General features: G+C 37.3%; 2 protein-coding genes across 3 annotated transcripts; one reads left to right on the forward strand and one right to left on the reverse strand.

The window, feature by feature from the left end:
* On the forward strand, positions 1–17825 carry plcd4b (phospholipase C, delta 4b). 2 transcript variants are annotated; one of them, XR_015499748.1, is made up of 16 exons: positions 1–85; positions 1478–1518; positions 2267–2425; positions 3604–3832; positions 3931–4060; positions 4141–4372; positions 5666–5867; positions 9018–9162; positions 9855–10017; positions 11076–11219; positions 11310–11463; positions 13446–13562; positions 13733–13911; positions 13989–14121; positions 14332–14481; positions 16117–17825. XR_015499748.1 is itself a non-coding variant. In XM_087268211.1 (16 exons), exons 2-16 carry the CDS (start codon positions 1497–1499, stop codon positions 16227–16229), a joined length of 2262 nt encoding a protein of 753 aa, XP_087124337.1. In that variant the 5' UTR covers positions 1–85; positions 1478–1496; the 3' UTR covers positions 16230–17825. The 2 variants fall into 2 exon arrangements, 1 of the variants encoding a protein (XP_087124337.1); XM_087268211.1 differs by having other exon boundaries at positions 9855–10007.
* Positions 17812–27246, reverse strand: znf142 (zinc finger protein 142). The gene is made up of 8 exons (XM_087268185.1): positions 27031–27246; positions 26395–26600; positions 24984–25112; positions 24081–24908; positions 21534–21711; positions 18646–21451; positions 18466–18571; positions 17812–18391 (listed from the first exon to the last, which is right to left on the reverse strand). Exons 2-8 carry the CDS (start codon positions 26471–26473, stop codon positions 17910–17912), a joined length of 4608 nt encoding a protein of 1535 aa, XP_087124311.1. The 5' UTR covers positions 26474–26600; positions 27031–27246; the 3' UTR covers positions 17812–17909.
* Between the last annotated feature and the right edge of the window lie 269 nt (positions 27247–27515).

Consider the following 27515-nt stretch of genomic DNA (forward strand, 5'->3'; position numbering starts at 1 on the left):
GTTTACTCAGCCCTTCACATGTGCCAGCAAGGACACAGAGCCCATCCTCTTCATCAGATGTTTATATCAAGCTTCTTTCAGTCTGGTGAGTTTTCTTTTTTCCTCAGTGTTTGCTTCAGACTCTTCTAGACTGTTGTTTATGCTGTGTGTTAAGAGGATTACTTTGTCAGCATTTACTTGTGCTAGTGGCTCACATTCGAGCGTGTGGTCTTCATTCAGCTCTGTAACTGCAGCATAAATGATTGTGCAGAAATAAAGGCTGTTTTATTTATTTATATTTTGCAAAAGGCATCTTTTAGGTTTAAATCAAAGTCTAGTAATGCATTTACTCAATGCAGAATAAATGCAGGAAGCAAAATCTTCAAAATTACATTCTGCTTTATTCAATATAAATGAGACTAATGATTCTGCCACTAGAGAATCGTGTGGATCTCAGAGGCATATTTAGACATGACTCATGACTGTGTGTATGTGACGCCCGACTGCAACGCTTTACTTCGCCTGAATGAACTTGCATTTCCCTTTTTTTCTTTTTTTTTCTTTTTTATGAGAATGTTTTTTTCCCATAAAATAGGGCACGTTGGGTTGGGCAATCATCTTGTTGCAGGATGTTTTTGAGCCTCTAAAGAAAAAAAACAGGCAACATGCTGTAATAATTTAAAGGGAGTTTATGTGCTCCTGCATCACAATAGGACAGCGCTCATAAATATAATCAGTGAAACCATTAAACAGAAGTTGTTGAAAGCTAATAAATGCATAATATACAGTTAAGTCACAATTATTATCCCTTCTGAGAATTTTATTTGATTTTTTCAAATATATTCCAAATGATGTTTAACAGAGCCAGGAATTTTTTACAGGATTTCCTTAAAATTTTTTCTTCAGGAGAAGATCTTATTTGTTTTATTTTGGCTAGAATAAAAACTGTTTGAATTTTTTAAAACTATTTTAAGGCCTATATTATTAAGCAATATTTTTTATTGTCTATAGAATAAATCACTGTTATACAATGACTTGCTTAATTAAGCTAATTTAATTAACCTAGTTAAGTGTTTAAGTGTAAGTGTAAACCGAATACTCGAATCTTGAAAAAATATCTAGTAAAATGTTATGCATTGTCATTACAAAGAATAAAGGAATTGATTATTAAAAAAGCTAATTATTATTTTAATTATTAATTATTAAAACTATTATGTTTGGAAATCTGTTGAAAAAATATTCTTTCTGTTAAACAGAAATTAGGAAAAAAAATAAGGGGGGCTGATAATTTAGAAGGGCTAAAAATTCAGACTTCAACTGTATATATTCATACAGAATCCTGTTAAAAAGAGATGTTTACAGTCAGTGAATCCAATCTCTGTGCAAAATGTCTGACTTTCATTTAGTCAATATTATTATTGTAGTGATGTGTTAAATTTAATATGTCCTGGATTATTATTATTGCTGTTAATGATTTTGTTTTAATTGTTTATTACAGAAACGTTGCACTGGAGAAAATGGAATCACCTCAAGCATGCCGTAAGTCTTTCTGTTTGATACACGTTTATACATATGCTTTCCTTTTATGGTGATTATGTGCTTCTTATATTATATAGAGACCACCTATTTACAGTTTCTTTATATTTATATATAGTCATGTTTGAGTAAAATTATGTTTTTGGTTTATTATATATGGGACTTTTTCTAACTATTTGTTCTTTCTTTTTTAAAAAGAGATAATAAAAAAAATATTGTGCATGTTTATTTTCATTTTTTACACTATAACAATTTTTTTAAAATACGTTTTTAAGGAAGAAAGAAGAAAAATAATAAAAGTTAAAAATACAATAGCATCGGAACTTAAATAAACAGTTGACCGGTCACATGTTTCCTTACAGGTCACACTAACAAATACATACACAGATCAGTTTACAGTGTAAAGGCATTTACTCCATTTCTCCCAATATTGCAGGTATTAGTCCATTTGTACACACAAAGAAAAAATACCAGAAAGAATCACAAAGAAAGCAATATTTTATAGAATATCTATTATTTTCAATCACAGCAAATTAAAAAAAAGTATTTTGTTGCTCTAAAAAACAGCATTTAACTTGAAATGTTATACAGATGTTATCAGACATACATCAACATTTTACTTGCACTGAGAATTATCAAGTTGTCTTTAAATCGCCCCCAACCAAGCTTTATATATAAAGATAATTTGTCCATTTAAAATATACAAAGTATTTCTGAACGTTACTAATATCCCCATTTCTTGTTATGACAGGGCAACAGGGCCGACAGAATCTTGAAGCCATGAAGGCAGGGATGTTTTTTCGTAAGGTGAAGTCTCGTATGTGGAGGCGGCAGCGACACTATAAACTTCAGGATGACTGCAAGACTATCGCATATAAATCCAGCTGGGCAATAAACTCATACTCAACATGTACGTACTGTTTCACTGTTTATGTTTTAATGGGATAGTTTACCTAAACATAAACACATTGAGGGTGAGAATTTGATGACAGAATCTTCCTTTTTGATGAAATGTGCCTTGAAATGTTTACAGTTTTAGTTAAACTCATGAACTAACTCACATTTAAGCATAAAGTATTAATTGTCATGGTAAGATTTTGTTAAATAACACAACAAATGTATCTTAGTGTTAGAGGTTCATTTGTTGACACTTTTGCTTTTTTATTAAAAATCCTAAAGCTGTTTACTAATTACTACTCTCATATAAATGAGTACAGGTTTTTCAGTTTTTTTTTTTTTAAATAGCTTCTCTCTTCACATTATTGTCATAACACCAACGTCTAAAAACAATGATTCAATTATTTTGGGGGAGTGTATTTTTCCTTCAAGAGCTCCCTTAGTTAAAAACCTTGTCGTCAATACCAGTTGTAAGAACACCAAATATTAACTTGACTTCTATTTGATCATTGGGAAAAGTGGCAGAAGGTAGATTTTTCCGTTGAACCATCTGTTGAACTCTGTTGAATTGGCCAGCCCAGTCACCAGACATGAACATTATTGAGCATGTCTGGGGTAAGATGAAGTAGGCATTGAAGATGAATCTAAAGAATCTAGATGACCACTGGGAGTCCTGTTAGTGTGCTTTCTTTGCCATTCCAGATGACTTTATTAATAAGTTATTTGAGTTATTGCAGAAATGTATGGATGCAGTCCTCCAAGCTCATGGGAGTCATCCACAATATTAATTATTTTCCCCTGCACCATGACTTAATATTCTGTAATTTTTTTCTGTTAAGTGACAAGACTTTTGTTTAAGCAAAGTCAGACTTTACTGTCCTAATTAAATCATTAAAAATTAAGGCATGATCATAGTTTATTTTGGTAAAATAAGCGTAATCTAGAGGCCTTTGCCTTTCATATAAGCCACTTCTGATAGCAAATGATCAACTAGAAGTCAAGTTATTATTTGTTGTTCCTAAAACTTGGATAGTCGACAAGACTTTTGTCACGTAGTGTAGTAATGTATGAATACTTGGGAATAATAAACGTTGCCTTTTTAAACACTAAATATAGAGTTTAGTAAAAAAAAAGCTCTAAAATATAACCAAAGCATAATAATCCATAATAATAATATGTTTGTTTTTTCAGTCTCCATCAGTGATGTAGAGGCTGTTCGTGAGGGTCATCAGTCCGAGGCTCTCCTCGGTGTGGCAGACGAGTTTCCTCCAGACCGCTGCTTTACACTTGTGTTTCGCGGCCGTAAAGGAAACCTGGATCTGGTGGCCGAGTCTGCGGAGGAAGCTCAGGCCTGGATCCAGGGCGTCCGAGGCCTCATGGAGAACATGGAGAACATGGACGAGAGCACCAAACTTGACCAGTATCCATTTTATAGAAATCATATAATATCCTTCTGTTTTAGCTTCTAACATTTATCCAGTATAAACTTAAATGATCAACCTAAACCACTCTGTTCAGATGGATCTCAGACTGGTTTTCCAAAGCAGACCGAAACAAGGATGGCCGAATCAATTTTAAAGAAGCTAAAAAACTACTGAAAATGATGAACATCGACATGAATGAAGAACATGCCTGCTGTCTTTTTAAGGTGATTGTTTGCTTCTTTCATCAGCAATGTGCACCTCGTTAATGATTTAATTGGCGGTGATTTAATGAGGTTTCTTTCAGATGGCAGATAAGTCTCGGTCAGGAACCCTGGAGGATCAGGAGTTTGTGGAGTTTTATAAGATGCTCACTGAGAGAAGGGAAGTGCTGGATTTATTTCAGGATTATTCCAGTGACGGACAGATCCTGTCCCAGTGTGATCTGGAGGAGTTCCTGAGAGAGGAGCAGCTCGAGGGGGAGAGCAGTTATGAACATGCCCTTCAGCTTATTGATCGCTATGAGCCTTCAGAAACGGGTAACAGTTTACCATTAACTCCAATATTTAGTCAATATAATGTATATATTTTTAAAATTTATGAAGTTTTTTTTTTACTTTTAGGTACAATATTAGTATTGTTGTTGTGTGTTTTGTATAGTTTTTGTATTATTAACTTCTATAGTTTTTAAATTTTTGGTTAATAATGTTATGTAAATTAAATTGTACTTAAAACAATACATGTTTCTTTTGAAACTAGCTAAAAAAATCTTCAGGTAATTACATCTGCGTGTTTGTGTGTGTTTATATAAATGGTAACGTTTACAATAATGTTGTATTGGTTGGTGTTAGTAAATGCATTTTCTAACATGAACAATACATTTATTTGTTAATACAGTATTTGTTCAAATTATTTTATGTTAGTTAATGGATATAAGGTTGTTCATTGTTCATGCATGTTAACTCATGGTTAGGGACAGGCGGAATCTGCGGATGTTTTTTGCTATTTCTGCAGAGAATTTTGGTAAAAACTGCGGATTTCTGCAGAATTATTTTGGGAGTATCATAACTAAAACCTTAATACTTCAAAAATAAAAAAATACATTTTTAACTTTTATTTAATGTTTAAAATTCAAATCCAATTAGATCCACTTCATTTGGTAGACAAAGCAAGTCTCTCATATAATATCTCTACTAAAAGACAGAAAATATTACTGTACAAACTGCATTGTGTTTAAATCAGATGAACATTTTTATATTAGTCGATAATAGTACTGTAATTAATTTAAAAACTGAATAAATAGACATTTACACACATTTACTCAAGTAAATAAATAGAATTAATAATGGGCTAAAAATCTGTGGAAATCCTGCGGAATTCTGCGTGTGCAGATTGCATGTGGGGCTACTCATGTTGTATTAACTAATGTAACATGCATGAATTGGATTTTAATAATGCATAAGTAAATACTGAACTGTGATTAATAAATGCTGTACAAGTGTTCACACTAAATACATTAACTATTCAATAAGAAACCCTTTGTAAACTGTGACCATATAGATGTTAGAAGAACCTACAGATGTACAGACATATACAATTTAATATAAAACAGCGGTGAAACATTTGAAAACTGGTCGGTAACTGAGGAAGCATTTGTATGACTATGAAGAAAATAAATGAGAACATATTTCTGGATGCTCTTTTAATAATAGAGTAGCCGAGCACTTCATCTGGATTGCTGGGCAACAGTGAAGAGGTCATTTATTCATCAAGATTACTGAGTAATGACTGAAAATTGATGCGATACGAGAGCTCATGTTGTTTTCCTACAGCCAGAATGAATCACTCGATGTCAGTCGATGGGTTCCTAATGTACCTGACGTCCCCTGAGGGATCCATCTTCAATCCAGAGCGGCAGGGCATCTTTCAGGACATGAGCCAATCTCTTGCCCACTATTACATCTCGTCCTCACACAACACTTACCTGATGGAGGACCAGCTAAAAGGACCAAGCAGCGTTGAGGCCTACATCCAGTGAGTTCTGTTTATTTATGCTAAAGAATTATGATTATGAAATACGACATGAATTCGTAGATTTATAAACATTTGAGGGTAGAGTAGCCAACATTTCTACTTGAGTTAAACTACTCAAAAAATACTCAGGTAAAGCTACAGTCACATTTTATTTTTAGGGTGTCCTTGTTACAGTGTAACTATTACTAAGTAATATTAATTAATTACATGTATTTACTATATGGTAAGTGTAAAGCCTAGGTCAGATCACACAAATCACGATTTCAGCACAATTTTCCTTGATTTAGGGTGTCGTGGGGATTCGTAAATGATAAATGGGCATTGTGACACAAGATTCAATAGTTTTTTCTTGTGTAATGCGGCATAGTTCACAACCGATACCATGCCTGCGACGCCTCATGACACCATCGCAGAAAGTCTAGCATGTTTATTTTTTTTAGCATGTTTAATCACGTGGGTGACACTGTGCAACAGGAGCACATAATTTCTTGGTTATCACAGCAGGTACTGCCGTTAATGCACTGGACAGTTAATTAAAAAACAGGCTGCATATTTACTTATGGGTGAGTCGCAGTGGATAAGATCAATCATTGGTTATGCAAACTTTAACTACCTTTTCTAAAATATTAAGGTGTTTTAAGCAATTTTATCTGACAGACCGGCACAAATATGCAGACATCTCCATTCTTACAAGGAGTTTCTGAGTTCTCTCATCCTTCCAGCAGAGTTTCATCCTCTGAGGTAATCTGGGAACATGTTCAGTGCTGGGAATAGATTGTAAAAGCATTTCCTGCTTGTCGTTAATAGTAAAAACAGTTTAATATAGGCTTCTCTGAAACTGTGAATGTTTCACTTTAATTTATTTAGGATGATTATTATTTTATATAATAAATCTCACGGCAATTCGTGTTTTTGGGCATATAGCGGACTTATTTTGAAGCACATTACCTCATATGTTATTCATTATTCTTGTTTATAGATAATTGACCAACAAAAGATACATTAAAATTAAGTTAAAAAAAAAGCAAACAAAGTTTTTTTAACAAGATATTTTTTTCCAAGAAAAATATTTGATTTATATATATTTTTGTGCCCCTGCACTACTCAACTGTGCTGACGGATGATTAGTTTTGCTCTGAGGAAAATAAGGATTTAATTAATGTTTCACTGTGATTATATCACAAATCTCAGGTATATATTTGGTAATTTTTTAACATGACATTATTTTAAAGATTATGTCTCGAGCATCTGATTTTTCCTTGCTGCTGCTTATGTGCTTTCATTTTCTTCATCTCACTCGCGGCAAGTTTAGGCAAGTAAGTGTTTAATAAGCAATTCATGGCTGGAAAATATACATTTAGTTTTCAAAGAAAGTATCTTCATATTAAAAAGAACATAAGTTCCATGACATCCATGTCATAACAAATGCCCTTAAATAATGTTGCCAAGTCGTCAGCAAGCATCAGTGTTTACTGAGATTGAAATTTGGATAAAAAATTAAATTGAGATAAGAAATATCGTTATTGCAACGCTTGTGACTGCTTTGGGAAATAACGCTCTTCGTAGATGTCTCAGGATGACTGATCGTGAAGGAACGTGTAGTCTGGCACATCTGTTACCCACGACAAGTCAAGATTTTATCAAGAAAAAAATCACATAATCAGACATAGTGACTTTTGTAACTTACAATAAAAAACATGTGATTTGACCGGGGCTTAAGCTGCATGTAATTATGCAAAATTCATTTTAATTACTACAGTAAATGCATATGTAACAAGGATACCTTAAAATAAAGTGTTACTAAAGTGTAATAAAGTTAGTTCTAATTAAAATAAAGGAAAAATGCAGAATTTTAGACTAAATTAGGACTTGTTGAAAGTCTGTCTGTTCTGTTTATATGATTTTTAAAACTACATTTGAGGTAAAGCAGCATATCTCAGTCCTGACTCCTGAAATGGGTGAATTAACATCACAGAATCTGTTATTTAGAATGAAGAGTTTTTTTTCTTTATTTGTATTTTAAATTTATAGGCTTATGTTGAATTTTATTCTTATACAATTTGCACTGTATTAAGCAGTCTAGATAGTGAATGAAATGTGTGGGGCATCACGGTGGCTCAGTGGTTAGCACTGTCACCTCACAGCAAGAAGGTCGTTGTTTCGAGCCTGGGTTGAGTCAGTTGGAATTTCTCTGCAGTGTACATTTTCTCCCCGTGTTAGCATGGGTTCCCTCCGGGTGCTCCGGTTTCACCCACAGACCAAAGACATGCACTACAGGTGAATTGAATGAACTAAATTGGCTGTCGTGTATGTGTGTGAATGAGTGTGTTTGGATGTTTCCCAGTGATGGGTTGCAGCTGGAAGGGCATCCGCTGTTTAAAACAAAAGCTGAACAAGTTGGCGGTTCATTCCACTGGGGCGATTCCTGATGAATAAAGGGACTAAGCTGAGGGAAAATGTATGAATGAAACGTGTATTGGTGTTGTTTCATGAAGCCGTCTGAAGTGGCTGATAAAAATAACATCTAACATCCACTTCATATGTGTTAAAGTACACAAACACTGGGCAGGAGTCACTGTGTGAAGGTTTCACAAACAGTGCTTAGCTTCAACAAGTACCAGGCCTAAATTGAAATGAGTATTTAACCATCATTTATAGAATTTATTTAGAAAAACAGATTACCAGTGCGTATCTTGAGAAAAATTTAGGGCACTGATAATTTTAAGATATCTAATTGTCAGTTATTTTCAGTTTATACTGCTCAAACATGCATTTTAATCTGTTCCTTGTCTCTAAATCCAGACTTCGTTTCAACTCCTCCACAGATACAATTACTGTCTTTCAGACCTAACCAGAGTACAAACAAACTGTTAAAAATGTATTATTAACATTTTATGAATGGAGGAATGCTGCTGAGTATAGCGGAAAAAATTTGATTATTATTATTTATATTAGTTTTTGTTTCAATTTACAATAGAAACAAAAATACTCTAAATGTAGACTACTTTTGGGCTTTAATAGGCTTGTAATGACGTAAATGTAATGTAACTACCCATAGTCATCTAAAAGCAGTTTGCAGTCTGTCCAGTTGACAGTTGTATTGTGCCAGTGCCGTGTGTTCATGCCTGTGCTTGTTTATGTGTTCTGAAGGGCTCTGAAGCGCGGCTGCAGGTGTGTAGAGGTGGACTGCTGGAATGGAGCCAATGGGGAGCCAGTAGTTTATCATGGACACACGTTCACATCCAAGATTCTCCTCAAAGACGTGATCACTACTATTGCAAGTTATGCCTTTAAGGTGATCTTTATGCTTCAGTAAATACATTATTATTTTCATTAATTATTCATTTGATATGTTGATTTTAATATATGCAGCTATGGTAGACATTAGGAGAACACTTTACTATATTTATTTGGTTTGGGTTTGAGTACAAATATTAGTTTTATTTTGTAAAGGTTTGAGAAAATTTCTTCTTTTACATTAGAAAAAAATATAAACTGAGAAGAAATGTCATCCGTTGTTTGAAGAATAAAGCAAAAATTAGGTTTAATTGGTGTTCTCTTAATTTTCCATGGCTGTATTGTTAATTATTAACAACAAAATTTACTATTTATATTGTTATTAATATTAATACTGTTCTTGACTGTTGTTAAAGGAATAGTTATTTACCCACAGGCCCTCCATTATATACATGGCGGCCTTTCCTGAGCCAAAGAAAAAAGTATTTCTGGATTTTTCTTCATCCAATGCATGTAAACTGTCCAAAAACATACTCTTTTGTTGTAAACATGCTGCTTTTGTTGTAATCCCCTTGACCCCAGTGAACAAATAAGTGTCTTCTGTATTAAAAAACACATTCACGAGTTAATAACCTTTCACATGACATATTAATCATGGGTGAACTCTTCCTTTAATATCTGTTGTTTTTACAGACTACTATATAATACTGTTTTCAGACTTCTTAGTGTTTCCATTATTACTATTTCCAGGCTTCTGAGTATCCGCTCATCATATCCATTGAGAACCACTGCAGTGTAGAGCAACAGAAAGTCATGGCTCAACAGTTCAGAGAAATTCTGGGCGATATGTTGCTGACCAGCACAGCAGACACTGAGGTTTCCAGTGAACTGCCATCCCCAGAGGTGAGCTCAGGTTAGCTCTTCAATGCCTTACAGATAGAGGTGCACTTAACTTAATTGCTCATAATGACTTCTGTTTGAAAAACATCGATGACTGACATTGATCTTAAAATAATGTACGCTCTTATATTCCTAATACTTCTACTACTACTAGTATTCTTCTAATACTAATACTGTATCGATACACAATATATTGTGCAGCCTGAATTGTCACAGATGGAGTGAAATTTACACTATCCATTACAAAAAATGTTAGTTTTAAAATATATATTATCACAAATATATATCATTTTAATTAATTAATTAAATTGATTTTTATTCTATTTTAAAGATTTCCCAAGTGCTGTTTAACAGAGGTAAATTGAGCCTTTGCTATGACTATATCTATATATATAATATTTTAGTAGCTATTTTGCAAGATACTTTTGAACCATCAACTTAATCAGCATCTGTTTATAAAGAGTTCAGATGCAAAATCCAAAAAAACTTCTAAAATAAACATTTTTATCTGGCTCCTGTGTACAGGTTCAGTAATATCAATTTTATGGCATAGAATAAGCTCTTTTTGTGGTCTTTAAAGTGAAATATCTCAACATAAATAAACAAAGGAGGCTCAGAAAAATATTCTTTTTCAATGGAAATTTCAAACGTCACTTTGAGGTTTTTGCATCTGAACTCTTTATAAACAGATGCTGATTAAGTTGATGGTTCATTACACTGTGGCGACCCCAGATTAATAAAGGAACTAAGCTAAAAAGACAATGAATGAATGAATGAAAATATATTAAATGTCTATTCCAGTTAAACTATGAGAAATAAGAAAATATTAGGATATGCAGTGTCCCAAAAAGTGTCCTTGCTCTGTTAAACATCGCTTGAGAAATATTTGAAAAAATAATTAAAATTACAAAAAAAGGAAAAATGGCTTCTTGTGTTTAATTGTTTAATTAAATTTTTACATTTTATTTTATTTAAATAAAAATAACCATAAAATGTAAATAATGTTTTTATATATACAATGTATTTTTTTTTTACATTGGGGATGTTAAGCAGATGTCTAATTTCTTTCAGGCACTTAAGAGGAAAATCCTGTTAAAAGGGAAGAAGATTGGACACGAGTCAGAGAGCCCCACAGCTGAAGTCAGCGATGAAGACGAGGCAGCAGAAATGAATAAGGAGAGTTCGACATCTGAGAGTCTGCCAGCAGATGGCAAGGTACCAGTGGAAATATTGAGAAACAAAAGAAAAATGTTAGTCAGTTTTTCCCACTTCCTTGTTTTTCATTGTTTGCCTTTTCCTCTGTAGAAATCGAAGCAAAATCTGTGCAAGGAGCTCTCGGACATTATGTTCTGTAAAAGTGTACACTTCCACAGCTTTGAACACTCCAGAATCTCTGCTAAGCCTTATGAGATGTCATCGTTCTCTGAGTCTAAAGCCCGAAAATATTCAAAGGAAGCAGGTCAGAAAGCGTTTTAATGAAATAGTTCTTCAAAAAAACTCCATGTATAAAAATGATGTTTTACTCTAAACCACTCTTTCAGTAATTGAGCCTGATGAATCTTGGAATATACTTATGCCATCGGGCAAGAAAAAAATCATTAATGTACTAACCTGGTTTTCAGTATATTCATGTACTCAGCAGACCTCATTCATTGAGCACATAATGTTGCTAAAACTAAAGGCCCAATCCCAATTCTATTTTTGTACCCCTTCCCCTTGGCCCTTGAAACAGAGTGTGAAGGGGAAAGGCTTCAAATTTTTTACCCCTAAGAAATAGGACACTACTACAACACCTACACACGTCATCATACTGTATGTCTTCGTAATCTCCTGCTTCATATAAAATTGACAATCGCGACTGCTGTAGTTGTTCCAGTTGCATTATTTTTGTGTTTATCTTCAGTAAATTACTGAAGGCATATATCATGTTATTGTTATCATAATGATATAACGTGGCAATAAGATCGTAACTGTACTGAGCTTTTACACCCTGGCTATATTCATCTATATAAACACACAAAAACAGCATTTCCATTACACCGGACATTGTAAAAAGCCCATTCCCAGCCACTATACTTTTCTGACAGGGGATTCATCGAGTGTCATCGAGTGACAGAATGTTGTGGGACCACTATACAGGAGTTATTATTATTATTATTATTATTATTATTTATTTATTTATTTATTTTTGTTAAAAAGCATGACTCAGTTATAAATATTAAAACATGTGATTGTTTGTTGTAAAAATTCATAATAATGACAAAAAAATACTAATTTGTGCATCTCCTGACTTGTAGATGGTTTATTCTGGTAAATTTTTGTTCCCTTTGGTTTAGAGCAGTGGTTCTCAAACTGGTACGTGTACCACTAGTGGTACGCGGGCTTCCTTCTAGTGGTACGCGGAAGAATCAAATATGTCATGTACATGCTACATATATTTCAAAATGTATCAAAAATGATTTATATATAAATATATGATGACATACAGCCGATATTTCTGAGATCCAGGCAAAATTTCCAGGTGTTGATGAGTTGGCTAATATATGTTAATACTTTACATTTAAGTACAGGATTTTTTCTTCTTTTTTTTTAAGAACAGTAACCTACTATTTTTAACTTTTAAAAGAACATTTAAATTAAAATGTTGACTTTTTTTTTTTTTTTTACAAATAAGCACAGTACAGTGTTAATGTTCAGACGGTTTATAATGTTTAAAGTGACTGGCAACAATCAATATTTTTAATAGTAGGAAATTAATCTGCCACACTTTTGAACTGTGCAAAGCTTTTGCTGCTTTACTGGGCCAACTACACTACTGTTTTTCAATACTGCTCTGTATGGTGGTACTTGGTAAGACAATTGTTTTCTGAGGTGGTAGTTTGAGAACCACTGGTTTAGAGTATGGTCTTTAAAAATTCCCATTTCAAGGGGCATCTAGCCTTTCCCCTTAGCCCTACACCTTCAAGATAAAGAGAATTGGGCAAGGGGAAGGGCTAAGGTGTAGAATTGGGATTGGGCCTAAACCTGACCAACTGCAGCATGCCCAGATCCCAACATTGCCCCACAGGCTTTAATGGTATTGCTTGATGCGTGCCAATAATTTGACCCTTCAAAAACAGACCTTTTCCACGACCACAGGATGTGTCTTCCCAACATGGTTGTTTAAGAAATGAGCTGCTACTCTCTGCATCAGTTAGAAATAAATAACTTTTTACCATCTGAAACATAGACATCCATGCAGTATTTATCAAAATAGAGACTCTTACTTATATGCTTAGTTAAATCCAGGTGATGACTTTTTTTTTGGACAACCTCATGATTTTCCAAACATCTATGTTAGTTACTCTATGATACACAATGTCATTTGATCAGCTCTTTTCATCTTTTACACAAAAATAATGTGTATTAATAAATAAAGAATGTCTCATTTTTGTCTGTCAGGTTCAGATTTTGTGCTGCATAACACCAGGCAGCTGATAAGAGTGTATCCAAGTGGAATGAGGACTGATTCATCAAATTACTGTCCAGTGGACATGTGGAGCATGGGATGCCAGATTGGTTAGTATAGTGCATATTGTATTACACACCATTATGTGCGCATTATAGAGTGGGAAAAATATGGCATGGCTAAAAAACCTCGTAAAAACACTCACTGTGGAGCAGGGAAACACAGCTAATGTGTTGTAAAGAGGGCAGTGTATTTACTGTAATGTGTTTCTGATTCATAGTGGCATTAAACTTCCAGACGGCAGGAATGGAAATGGATCTTAATGATGGGCTGTTTAGTCAGAATGGCTGCAGTGGATATGTTTTAAAACCTGAGATACTGCGCAACAGAGAGAGACGTTTTGATCCTGAAAAACCAGAGGAGCATGAGGATTACAACCCTTTAGTCTTCTCTGTTAAGGTATGAAACAGTGTTTATTTCTGCCTGTTTGCTTTGATATTTTATTTGTTGATGGTAGCTTCTGTTCTCTATTTTAGGTTATCAGTGGACAACAGCTGCCTAAACTAAAGCAAAACGAATGGTCCATTGTAGATCCCTTCGTAAGGGTGGAGATTTATGGCGTTCCTTTGGACCAAGCCAAACAGGAGACCAAATACATCGACAACAATGGTAAGAAAGCAAGGATTAAATAGTCTTAATGTTGCCAAACCTCTATAGGAGAGAGACTGTGTGCTACAAAGAGGTCAGTTTATGGTGGATGCAGCTTTAATGTGACAACAGATATACCCTTACTGTAATATGATTCATCTTTATAATTTGCAGACCATGGGGACTTAAATTCCACTATTTCTGGTTTATCTTTTTCCCTCATCTGAGCAGGTTTCAACCCATATTGGAATGAAAGTGTACAGTTCACCGTCCACACACCTGAGCTTGCACTGGTGCGTTTTGTAGTTGAAGACCATGACAAAGCCTCAAGGAATGACTTCATAGGGCAGTACACACTTCCATTGTCTTGTATTCAGCCAGGTGAGCATAGACTGAATATACATACTGTAAGCAAATTTAAAGAACCCATATTAAGCATTATAAAAGGTCATATTTTGGTTTTGGGGGTCTCAAACAACTGGATAGGCATGCAAGGTCAAAAAACACTTTCATTGTTTTATATCACACATTTATTTTTACCTAATTATCCCAACGACTCTCATATGATTTGTTCAGCAACTCATTTGTTCCCAAACCCCTCCTTTGTGTAAGGCAAATCTGCTCTGATTGGTGCCTGTTGTGATTGGTGGACTGGGTTCAGTGTGAGATGGAGAGACACGCCCAGCACTGTTATGAGCAGAGTATGTGTGAGCCTGATGCAAGGATGCATTAAAGCAATGCAGTTAAACACCAGCACATACTCTGTTCTTAACTACAATCCCTAGTAATAACAATGACACATTCAGTATTTGTAACTATTTTGAAAATTGACCGCGCCACGTGTTTGAGAAACAGCTGTTTGTGGTCATAGCAACAAACAGCAGGAGATTGCGAGCACAAAACGTTTTTAAATCACTAAAGGAAAAAACATGCATTGCGTTTTCAACATGGTTTTGGACACGATATGTGAAATAGCCCATACAGATTTAACCTGAGGGGGATACATTACAAGCACTGATCTATAACAGATACTTTAAGTGATTACAAGCCGCGGGGAGCAGCTACAAGTTACAACACACTATTAAATACATATTTTGCAAACTACAGAAAAAAGACAACCATTTTAACCAAACTTCATGTTTTGTAGGAAGTACACTTACGGGTTCTGGAGGAAGAAGAAACTGGTCCATACAAACTGTGTAACAGTTACTGACAAAGTCCCATACATTAGTAGTCTTAGCTGATTCTTGCTTTAATAACAAACGCCTCACGAATCCCGCGCTGCAGGGTGGGTTTTTATATCAATCATCAGAAAAATGACAAACACGGCACACGTATGGCTATACTATGGTGTTGTTGTGAAAATGAACTTCAACCCTTTATTCCCCACAGCCGCATGTTTGTCCATGTCTTAGTGATAGTAATCTTCTCAACATGACCAATCCCATGATCCCTCGTACTCCGCTAGTGTTTGAAGGGAAAGGCACGTTCACGTTTTAGTGGAACCAGCATTGCATATTTGGTATTGTTTCGTGTCGACAATGAAATGAACAGGCAAAAGATCCGGACGAATGACAAATCATTTAAACGACTCTGAATCAAATCTTTTATTAAAAAAATTATATTTTTAAACATGGTGCACTTTCAGATTTAAACATCAGCTGGTTGTTTTTATTCACTTAGAACTGTGTTACACACTGGATGTAAGGTCATTTTCAAAAACACATGATAGGGGCTCTTTAACAAAAGAAAACAATATTCATAAAAACAATGCAAACAATGCTCTTAATTCTTTCAAAAATTCTTTTTCAGCTATTTTATTAAGAGTAATTTAGATTAATTAGCCTTAAAGGTAAAAAACTAATTGTGTTCAAATGCACTTACTGAGATTTTTGCCGTGAATGATTTTTCTTCTCATATATGAATGCTTGTATGTAATCATTAGTGTGGGAGACCCACTGTCTCCAGGCTTGTGCTCTAAAAGCATTGCAAATCAATTTATTTTTCTCTTTCCAGGCTATCGCCATGTCCATCTGTTGTCCAAGGATGGAACAAGTATCCGTCCATCCTCCATATTCGTTCACATCAAAATCACAGAGCTGAATCACAGTTCTAATGTCCATGCTTGAAGCGTTATGAAGAGCTTCTGTTTCTCAGACAAATCTGTACATTACTGTAAAAAGGCAGAGAAAACATTTTGTCCCGTGCTTTGCTCAAAAATACTTGAAGAGATAAAAAAAAAAAAATCAAGCCATAATTTAATCAATTATCCTTCCATCATGCATTAAAACAAAAAAGGTGTAGCAACTGCCATTATTTTTTAAAGTACCTCTATAGTAGCTGCATGGTTTTAGATGTGCCTTCTCAAGAGAAAAGGAGCATTCTTGTAAATGCAGATACTTACTAATATAATTGTTTACTCTATGCAATATTAAGTTTACTTGACTGCATTTTGTTTGAAGGTTACACAATCAGGGTATAATGCATCCTTAAGGTTGTGCATTATCTACATAGATATATAGACTAGATATCGCATACGGACCCCGAGCATGCGTCAATACCGCCGCCACATTTGTACAGTGCTTCCAGGACAAATGTCATTCAACCGCACTAGTCAAGACTAAAGCCAATCTGAAGATGCTGGACTTTAGCGGTGTGTACGGGTGTTGTAATAAGTAGACAAAGACAACAAAGCATAAAGGCAGAATAGGTAATTTGGTAATATTTAATAAAAAATCTGACCTAATAAATAGGTCATAGGTAAGTTGTTGTATGTTGCGAACTTTTGTGCTAAACAATTAATGTTATTGTTGATAATACAGTCACTTTCTGCATTGACCATGTGGCAAAGTAGCACCAACTTGCACAAAAGTCTATGCTTATGCTAGTTTTGTTGAATAAAATCAGCAAACAATGTAACTGAAATATAACAATAAGACGCTGTGGTGCCAGAAACTTGTATTATTGTCAGCTTAGTGAAGTAGCGGCTAGTTTTTTAAGTAACTTGTAAGGGTGCCTGATTAACAGCTTGACAGTGCTTGCGCCTCAATGTGCATACTCTCCACCCTAAATTATGGAATATTATAAATGTTATACATTATTTAGATCAGAGAGTAGATATAAGCATTGAGACGCAGGGGTATCGATGGTTCACACGTACCGTTCTTAACGGGGATTCGTTCACAAACCAATCGCTCCCTCCGTTAGACTTAGAAGTGAAAGCAGGAGGAGTGTGTTTCAGCACACAAGTTAGATCAAATTTAACAGGGAGAGAGATAATACTTTCCATGTACATAAACACTCGCTCTTTGTCAGCAATGCCCGTGCAGTCACATATCCATCGATGCAGAAAAGAGATGTAAAATTATCATTTTCGTAATTAAAAAAAAAAAGTGCATACTGACCACCAGGAAATGGCCAATCATAGATATAGAGAATGTATAAATGTTTACATATTTACACTGTGGTCCCACATTCATTTCAAAGGAGCACTACCCTGTACTAAAATGGTGGCTCTATTGACATATTCCTTCTAATAAACAACAAGGTAGGCGACATCTAATGTAAATATCTATGCATTATCTAAATGAGTAAAACTGAGCATGTTAAAGTGCCTTTGATTACTAACCCAAAAGCAAGTGTTCATGGTGAACGAGTCATTATGTATGTATGAATATGTCCAGGCAAAATACCTTTAAACCAGAATAAATATACTGTAAAACATGTTTATTCAGTGTGGTTTGATGGGAATTGGGATCGCAATGACAAGTAATGTGTAGCACAAGTCAATATAAATGCTTAAAGTGTAACTACATGTCCTCTGCTGTTTGCATGTGCTGTACAGCAGTTTGGCCATCCTCTTGTCCTTCTCCTTCCCTATTCCAGGTCTTCTGTGTACCGGCGCTAGAGGCTTCTTGGTTTTTACCCACACCGTTTTGGACAGGCAAGTCTGGATGGTGCCTGTGAAGGTGCTTCACAACCTGAAACTTTTGTTTGGCCCGGTAGGGACAATGTAAGCAGTAAAATGGCAGCTGATTGGTGTGGGATAGATAATGGTGGCGGAGACCTGCAGGCCAGCGAAATGCTTTTTGGCACACTGAGCAAACATAAGGCCTTGCCTCACTGTGCTTTCTCTGATGTGTCTTAAGCAGGAAGCGTGTCTTAAAAGCCTTTCCGCACTTCTCGCATATGAAGGATCGCACGTCTCTGTGACGGGTCTCACGATGGATACGCAGGGCATCGGCACGATTGGTGCGGTACTCACAATCCTCACATGCATACGGTTTTGCACCTGTTGGAAAAGATAATAAACACATCAACGATGTGCAGAAACTTTATAGTTGACGCAAGTTAGAGTAAACATACCTGTATGTTTCGTCATGTGATATTTAAGCTGGTTGACCCATTTGCATTTATAGCCACATTCTGGGCAGAGATATTTGCGTTCATCCATATGAATCCTCATGTGATACTAAAAGATCAGCAGAACTGAATGTCAGAACTGGAATAAACAAACCGTGAATCACCATCTTAGCTATTTCATACCTTTAATCTTGAAGGATCTGCACATGCATAATTGCACTTCTCACAGCGGTACGGCTTCTCTCCCGTATGGATTCGAATGTGCCAAGTGATCTTCTGTTTGTTTCTTGTGGAAAACTCGCATTCAGTGCACTTAAAAAGACAGGTTCCTCCATGTGACCGTATATGCTGGTCAAACACCATTTGGTGGGTGCAGGAGAAACCACAGACATCACACTTCAAAGTTTTCTCCTCTGCTGGCCCATCTTCATGCTCATCTAACATGTGTTGGACCAGAAGGAGCCTTTTATTGGTGTTGAAGGAACAAACCGTGCACTTATGTGTGATGGACTTCTTACTTCTTTTTTCCGGATTATCTTGGGGATCGTTTGTCTTTTCAGAATGGTCACTCTGCATATGTGCTTTCAGAGCAGCTTGGCCTCTGCAAGTGAAGCTACATTGGGTGCAAGGCAGAGTATTAGCATCCGAATGCACTCTGTGGCAATGCTGCTTCAAGGCACCATCAGAGCTGAAACGTGCATCGCATTGACTGCAATGGTAGCGGAGTTCACCAGTGTGGCAGCTCAAGTTGTGGCGGTTGATGTCGTTGAGGTTATAGGCTCGGTAATCACAAACTGAACAGAAGTGTGTTGCCTGCTTGTCATGAATGCGTTGGTGGTGCAATCGTAGTCTAGATGTGGTCCCGAAGGTTTGGCCACAGAGTTCACAGCTATGCCTCCCAACACCTGTGTGCATGGACTCATGGGCTTCCAGCCGGTAGCGACGAACTGTGCTAAATGAACAGAAGCGGCATTGATGAGGACGAACTCCCTCATGCTTCACAGCAACATGCTGCATTAGGCACCGCTCTTGTTTACAGGTGAAGGAACAAAGATCGCACTGAAGGTTACCTGACCTTTTACCTTTGGTAGCCTTCTTGTCTTTCTTGTGACTTAGGATATGATGGCTGAGAGATTTGTCTGATTTGGCAACAAATGAACAGTGTGGACATTGTATTTCACCTTGTTTTAAACAGCCCTTTACCTCATGGCTTGCTAGAGCTCTTTTTTGGTGGCACAGGAAAGGACAATTGGGACATGAGAATCGGGGTATGGAGCTTGGCGATCTCTCGTCTACTGCCGAATCCCCTTCAGAGTCATTTGCCCCATCTACATCCTCATCTTCCTGGTCTGAGTCATTAAAATGATCTTCTTGCTCAAACTGCCCAGCCATTTCAGCCAGATATATCTTCGGTGCACTTCCACTGCATGTAGCACAATGACGATTTATTGTGACTTTCCTGACTGATGAGAAAGGACATGTTCTGCAAGTAAACCTGCCACCTTCTTCAGTGTAGCCAGAGACCTCATCATTTACAGATACATCCACTTTCGCTAACTTGTTTATAGTCCTGATAGTTGCCTGCCCTTCTTCAGAAGTGCTTGGCAGCGAGTCAGTCTCATCTATTACATCAGTAATGATAGGAGACAATGACCCTTGAGGTTCAGCTGAACCCTTTAATCTTAAATCTGTGACTTCAAGAGATTCAATTTGAATTGTGGGGGTTCCTGATATAAGATTCGTACTCCTGGAATGACCTACACAACGCTCTGATTTTCCTATGGCATTTGGTAAATCAGACTTCTTTCCGCCACTCGGTAGTGACCGGCACTTCCTGAGACGATGGGTGTGCAGAGAACGTTGCTGTTTAAAATGCATACCACAGTCCTGGCAGCGTAGTCCAGTCTTCATGACCTGGCAGGATGTCTTGGAGTGCCGAACTAATGCTGCCTGCTTTCTGGTCACATAGGAACAGCGGCTACATTGATACATATTGTCCTGCGTCCGGACAACAAGCATCTGTACCCTGCCCTCTAATACGAGGGCTTTAGCCTGGTCTTTATCCTGTTTTCTCAAGACCTGCAGACAAGTCTCAGAAGTTGAGGGCTGTACAAAGCTGTCCTGGTGAAGTTCAAATCCTGTCAATTGTGTGAGGTCTTCAGAGTCACTCTGAGCCCTGCAATAAACTCCATCATCATCATCATCATCATCCTCATTCTCAGCTGATGGTTCTGGAATATTCTGGTGAATTGAATGTAATGTGTGAGATCCAGCATTGCTCCCAATGTGTACATTAAATGCAGTGTTGTGTATGTTTGCTGTCTCAGCGGGTATCATCTGTGTGCTTTCCATGCTGGTTTGGGAACTATAAAGCAGGGTGCTGCATTCTTCATCATTTGGATGTCTTTCAGTCATTTTTTCAGTTTGTGCAATAGGGGCTCGTATTGCTTCATCTTCATTATCATTTAAAGACACATCTTGTGAGTCACCTATTGTCTTATTGGACGTTTCTTCTCTATATTCCAAATTTGAAGTCTGAGGTGCTGCTGTCTTAGAGAAGAAGTTGTCTGTCAGATCGACAGAGCTTTGCTCCTTTTCTTTCTCTGCATAATTCTTAAGCCATATCACATCTCCGGGCACATATCCGTGGGACTTCTTTTTGTGCAAGAAGAGGCCAGTGTTGCTAAATGTGGTGTATCGACAGAGCGCACAGCGAAACATGCGTGTCCGCGTGTGTCTGCAGTTCTCGTGACTAAGCAAGGCTTGCCGATACTTTGTTGTGTAAGGGCAAAACTTGCACTGGTAAACAGGAGGTTGGGCATCTGCATTTGTGGAGTGCTTGAGCTGCATATGGCTGCGCAGCTCAGTCTTTCTCTTGCAGGAATATGCACACACCTCACAAATCAGGGATTTCTCTTGGTGACGGAGTCTATGGCTGTTAAGCTGGTCCATGCGGTGACAACGATACGAACACTGATTACATTTGTACCTGAAAGAGACGAGTGGCAGGTCAGTAAACCCAGTAAATCGTTTCTTGTAAATCACATTTTAATTTCATTCAGGATACATACCTCAGATCTCCTGCATGTTTACGCATATGGACACTGAGATAGTGTTTCCACTTTGTAACATATCCACATTCTGAGCACATGTGCTGCTTGTCATTGGAGTGCGTCAGCATGTGCTTTGAAAGGTATGTCTCATCACGACATCTGAACTCACATAGTGTACATTTGTGGGGCTTTTCACCTGTAAATACAAATGTTTAACATGTCCACCCATGGCTTATGATAATTCTGAATAAATCAATCATTCAGAAGTGAAAATATAGTCTTTATATGCTATATTATTTTTTTTTGTGAAATAAAGATGTAACGTAGAACATCTAAGCTGGACTTTAACTGCAAGATAAAAATAACTAATATAATTTAAACAATAACCACAAAAGAAATAAATGTTGGCTGCTTTTTGTCATTTTTAAAGGGCACATAGTTTACCCCTTCTTTATGATTTAATATTAATATTATGGTTCTTCTGAGTGTGCCAGTTTAGGTTCAGTTCAACACACAGTTCAGACGTTGTTATTATAATGTGTTAAAAAGTGTCATGTTGGGGGCGTTTACACAGTTTGCTGTTTTAGGGGCGTGTTACTTCACAGTTTCGGCTTCCCGCCCAACGGTACAAGGGGGCGGAGCAAGGAGTTCCCACGCTCTGTGATTGCAACAGACAGGCTGACAGACAGAGAGAAGCTAAGCTAAGCTAGAATGAGCATTTAGCCGTACATGTACGATTCGGACACAGATCAAGCAGAGAGTACAAAATCATTTGTGTCTTTGTATAGTCTCGGTGTACAAGTGCCGAGCTTGTACACCGAGACTAATAACGAAACACACAATAAATTAACTTTGACTGAGCCACCGAATGTGCCACGACACGAAACACCAGGCACTCAGTGACATGGCAGAAACATGAAGTGTCCTGAATCGTCGCGCCACGCATTCCAGAGCTCCAAACACAGGCCTCCACCAGGGCAAACACAACGGTGCCGCGGCCGCCGAGCCGCTGACCAGAAGCTCTGCCGTGTGCACCCCGACAGAAACCAACGCCAAGAACTCCAAAATGCACGTTGCCATGCCACGCAAAAGGTACAAGTAATAATTCCGATTAGAGCGATAATGTGGAGAATATTGATCTTGTGTTGAGCCCAATGAGCTTTTCATCAAAAAATAGAGCACGGGTGTTCTTTCAGTGATATTGCTTTGACTGACATGCTGAAAATGGCGGACGTGCAAGAAGAAACTGAGGATATGATCGCGACTAATTGGTGGGTGGGGGGACCGCTCTCCTAGGTAAAGTTGCGGTCTGTCTGAAAACTGCTCCAACTGGTCCACCGTTTTTATGTTGTTAAATTGAAAAAAAAGGACTGTGTTTGTTTATATCACCATAATATGACAGTCTATACTCCATATAATAATATCCATATAATATATAGTATACTCCATACACATAAAACTCCATACACTAAACTTACACACGTCTGTCCAAACAGCTTGAAAAGTAGATTTTTCACCATAGGTGCCCTTTAAATCAGTATAATTTAATCACCAATTGTTTGTGCATGAAAAATTTCCTGATGTGTACTTTTTAATGGGGAAAAACTAAACTGTACCTGACAAAAGGCTTGCTGTTGATCCCAGCTATTGGAGCAACAAATAATAACTTGATTTCTAGTTGATCATTTGTGGCAGAAGGTAGATTTGTCTGATGGATCATCTGTTGAAGTTTATCCCAATCATCACAAATACTGCAGAAGACCTACTGGAACCCGCATGGACCCAAGATTCTCACAGAAATCAGTCAAGTTTGGTGAAGGAAAAATCATGGTTTGGGGTTACATTCAGTATAGGGATATGCGAGAGATCTGCAGAGTGGATGGCAACATCAACAGCCTGAGGTATCAATACATTTGTGCTGCCCATTACATTACAAACCACAGGAGAGGGCAAATTCTTCAGCAGGATAGTGCTCCTTTTCATACTTCTCATGCTTCAGGATTGGCCAGCCCAGTCACCAGACATGAACATTATTGAGCATGTCTGGGGTAAGATGGTGGCATTGAAGATAAATCCAAAGAATCTTGATGAACTCTGGGAGTCCTGCAAGAACGCTTTCTTTGCCTTTCCAGATGACTTTATTAATAAGTGATTTGAGTCATTGCACAGATGTATGGATGAAGTTCTCCAAGCTTATTAGAGTCGTACACAATATTAATTCTTTTTCCACTGCACCATGACTTTATATTCTATATTGTACATTATTTCTGTTAAGTGACGAGACTTTTGTCTAAGCATAGTCTGACCTTACTGTCCTAATTAAATCATTAAAAATCAAGGCATGATCCTATTTTATTTTAGTAAAATAAACGTAATCTTCATATAAGCCACTTCTGATACCAAATGATCAACTAGAAGCCAAGTTACTATTTGTTGTTCCTAAAACTTGGATAGGGGACAAGACTTTAGTCAGCTAGTGCACATGGTTGAAATGACCAAAGTGTGAATAATTCTGCTTTAACTTTACCTACATAATAAACAATGTAAAAAAGGTGCATATCTTACCAGTATGCATAAGCATGTGTCTTTTCAGGACTCTTTTGTGAGCGGTTACAAAGCCGCACTGCGAACATCTGTGTGTTTTCTCACTGGCATGGAAGTGGCCGACATGTTGCTCGAACTCTACAGGGTTAAGAGTGGAAAAAGGGCAAAAGCTACAGTTCAAATCTTGCTTCCCTGGATGTCCTTGTCTTTTATGCTGCTGAAAACTGCTCTTATTTGAGCACGAGAAGTCACAGTGAGGGCAGTGATAAGCCTGATGTGTCCGAAAATGCTTCTCCATGTCTTCTAGGCTGCCAAAAAATGCCCCACAGGCGTGATGACGGCATTCTGTGGCCTCAATTTTGTGAGCGTCTAATGCATGCTTGTAAAGCTGCTTCTTTTCTGTACACTGATATGAGCAGCCTTTATGGAAGCAAAGCAATGGCTGTCCATGTTGTGTCTTATTATGAGACTTCATATGGCTCTTTAATGCCTGACTCTGTCCGAATGTTTTTTGGCAGGTTGGACACTTAAACGGCTCTCCCTTGGAAGCATCGTCCTCTTGATGTCCATGCACACTAGCAAGGTGCCGTCGTAAAGAATTGCGTTCCACTGCTTTATACTCGCATAGATGACACTGGTGCAGCTTCTGTCCCATCTCTCTCAGCATGTGGACACGTAGCTTGCTTTTGCTGGTGAAGTAGTGTTTACAGGTGGGACATTGCAGAGTGGGGTCAGGAAAGTGGATTCGAGTGTGTTCTATCAAATGGGAGCGAGTCTTGAAGCAGCGCCTGCATTCGGAGCATATGTGTGTGCGAAATATGTGTTCGGTGCCCTCCGCAACATGTCCCACTGAATGGAAGATGGCACAAGTCAGACCTGACATTAGAATTAATCACAATGTTTTGTAACATTAATCGTATTTACCTTTAGATGGAGACTTTCCTTGGCTACCAGTAATGGATATTTTCCCTTTTTCCTTTGCTTTACATTTTTTTCTATTTTTCTTGCTACTAGATTGCACAGGCATATCCGTTCCCTTAAACTGAGACAAAACTGTAACATAAAGAATGTAATACACTTGTTATGTAAATAAACTTGTAATATACGTAAATTTCTAATCAGCCAATGGCAGCAACTCACTGCATTTGGGCATGTAGACAGACAGCTGATGGAAAAGCAACAGTAACTCAAATAACCACTCGTTACAACCGAGGTATGCAAAAGAGCATCTCTGAATGCACAACACGTCAAACCTTGAGGCGAATGGGCTACAGCAGCAGAAGACCACACCGCGTGCCACTCCTGTCAGCTAAGAACAGGAAACTGAGGCTACAATTCACACAGGCTCACCAAAATTGAACAACAGAAGATTGGAAAATGTTGCCTGGTCTGATGAGTCTCGATTTCTGCTGCGGATGGTTGGGTCAGAATTTGGCGTCAACACCATTAAAGCATGGATCCATCCTGCCTTGTATCAATAGTTCAGGCTGGTGGTGGTGGTGTAATGGTGTGGGGGACATTTTCTTGGCGCACTTTGAGCCCATTAGTACTAATTGAGCATTTTGTCAGCGCCACAGCCTACCTGAGTATTGTTGCTGACCATGTTTCACTGTACTCAAATGGCCTCCACAGTCACCAGACTCAATCCAATAGAGTTCCTTTGGGATGTGGTGGAACGGGAGGTTTGCATCATGGATGTGCAGCTGACAAATCTGCAGCAACTGCGTGATGCTATCATGTCAATATGGAGTAACATCTCTGAGGAATGTTTCCAGTACCTTGTTGAATCTATGCCATGAAGGATTAAGGCAGTTCTGAAGGCAAAAGTGGGTCCAACCTGGTACTAGTAAGCTGTACCTAATAAAGTGGCCGGTGAGTGTATACTGTAAGCCTCCTATTAAGCCCCTAGCCTCCTACGTGTGACACAATATTTAATTTGAGTTATCTGCTGTAATAGTTGACACATTGTTTTGAGTTATAATTATTTCATTAGGAGGAAAAAAGTAACAAAAAGTGACATGGGTTATCAATCTAGCACAGGGGTGCAAAAACTCGGTCCTGGAGGGCTGGTGTCCTGCTTAGTTTAGCTCCAACTTCCTTAACACGCCTACCTGAAAGTTTCCAGTATACCTGGAAACTTGATTAGCTGTTTCAGGTGTGTTTAATTGTGGTTGGAACTAAAATATACAGGACAGCGGCCCTCCAGGACTGAGTTTGGGCACCCCTGATCTAGCATCTAACCAATTAAAATGAAATATTTCAGAGATGTCTGCTAAATATCTATGTTAGAATATATAATTAATCAAAATGAGTTTTATGTGTATTATTTTGTTACCTTCAGGTGTATCTGTTGTTGCATTGTTTTTCAAATGCTCGAGTTGTTCTGCGGCACATCCAGACTCTTGTAGATCCATGATATAATTGTGTTAAAACTCCACAGGAGCAGTCAGTGAGGGATAATGTGAACTCTCATAAGGGACTAAACTCTATTACAGCCTCAGGACCATGAAGTATTCTGTTCCCCAGGGCAAAATGACTGTTCTGCAACATCAATATGATAGAAATGTTTGATTAATAATTTTCTGTAAAATTAAGACCTTTGATTCAAAGTAATAGGTTATGAATCAAAGTTCTCGCCTGCTAATAAGTTACAACATAAAGAAAACATAAGGATAATCGGCAAAAGAACACATACTTATTTAGTGTAACGTATAATACCAAAGGTTTAGAAATGCTTTTGTTTATCAGAAAATCGATTTCCATTATTATTTTAGCCCTTCTGCGCTTAAATCCGTGCTTCATTTGCTCTGATAAACAAATAAACAACGCTTTCTCAAGCAGGAGCAGATGTGTTCATATTAAAGAAAATAGCAGCAAATGAATATCAACAAGATGTCTAATAATATAAACAACACCGTAAATTAAAAGCTTGTATGTTGATGCTTTAATTTACAATCATAAATGACGTTACCTTCACTTGTGAGGATGAATGTAACGTTAAATGGCGAGATTTCGAGGCTCTTTCTGATAAAAGAGGACGTTAATTTTGTGTATAAATCACACATTTGTATACACGGTTGGATGATTATTATTCTGAAATACCCCAAATATAAAGCGGTTAATGAGAATAGGTAAAAGTGTCATAACGCGACCCCGTCGTAAACAGCGACAGCGGAACTATCATTGTGAAACGTTTAGTACGGAACTATTTTTCTGAACAACGGAAACACACAGAGGTCGCCATGTGATTTGCCCGTTTGGTTGCAGTGAATCGGTTCTTTTGAACAGTTCGCCTGAATTAACTCTTTCAACACAAACCGCAGTTAAAGGTGTATTCGCCCAATAAATGAAAGTTCTGTTATCATTTACTGACCCTCCACTTGTTCGAAACATATTTGAGTTTTCTTCTTTTTAGAAACAGAAAAGATATATTGAGGAAAAACTTGAAACTGGTAG

The sequence above is a fragment of the Danio rerio genome, chromosome 9, assembly GCF_052040795.2.
Source record: "Danio rerio strain M-AB ecotype USA chromosome 9, GRCz13ab, whole genome shotgun sequence".
Taxonomy (NCBI): Eukaryota; Metazoa; Chordata; class Actinopteri; order Cypriniformes; family Danionidae; genus Danio; species Danio rerio.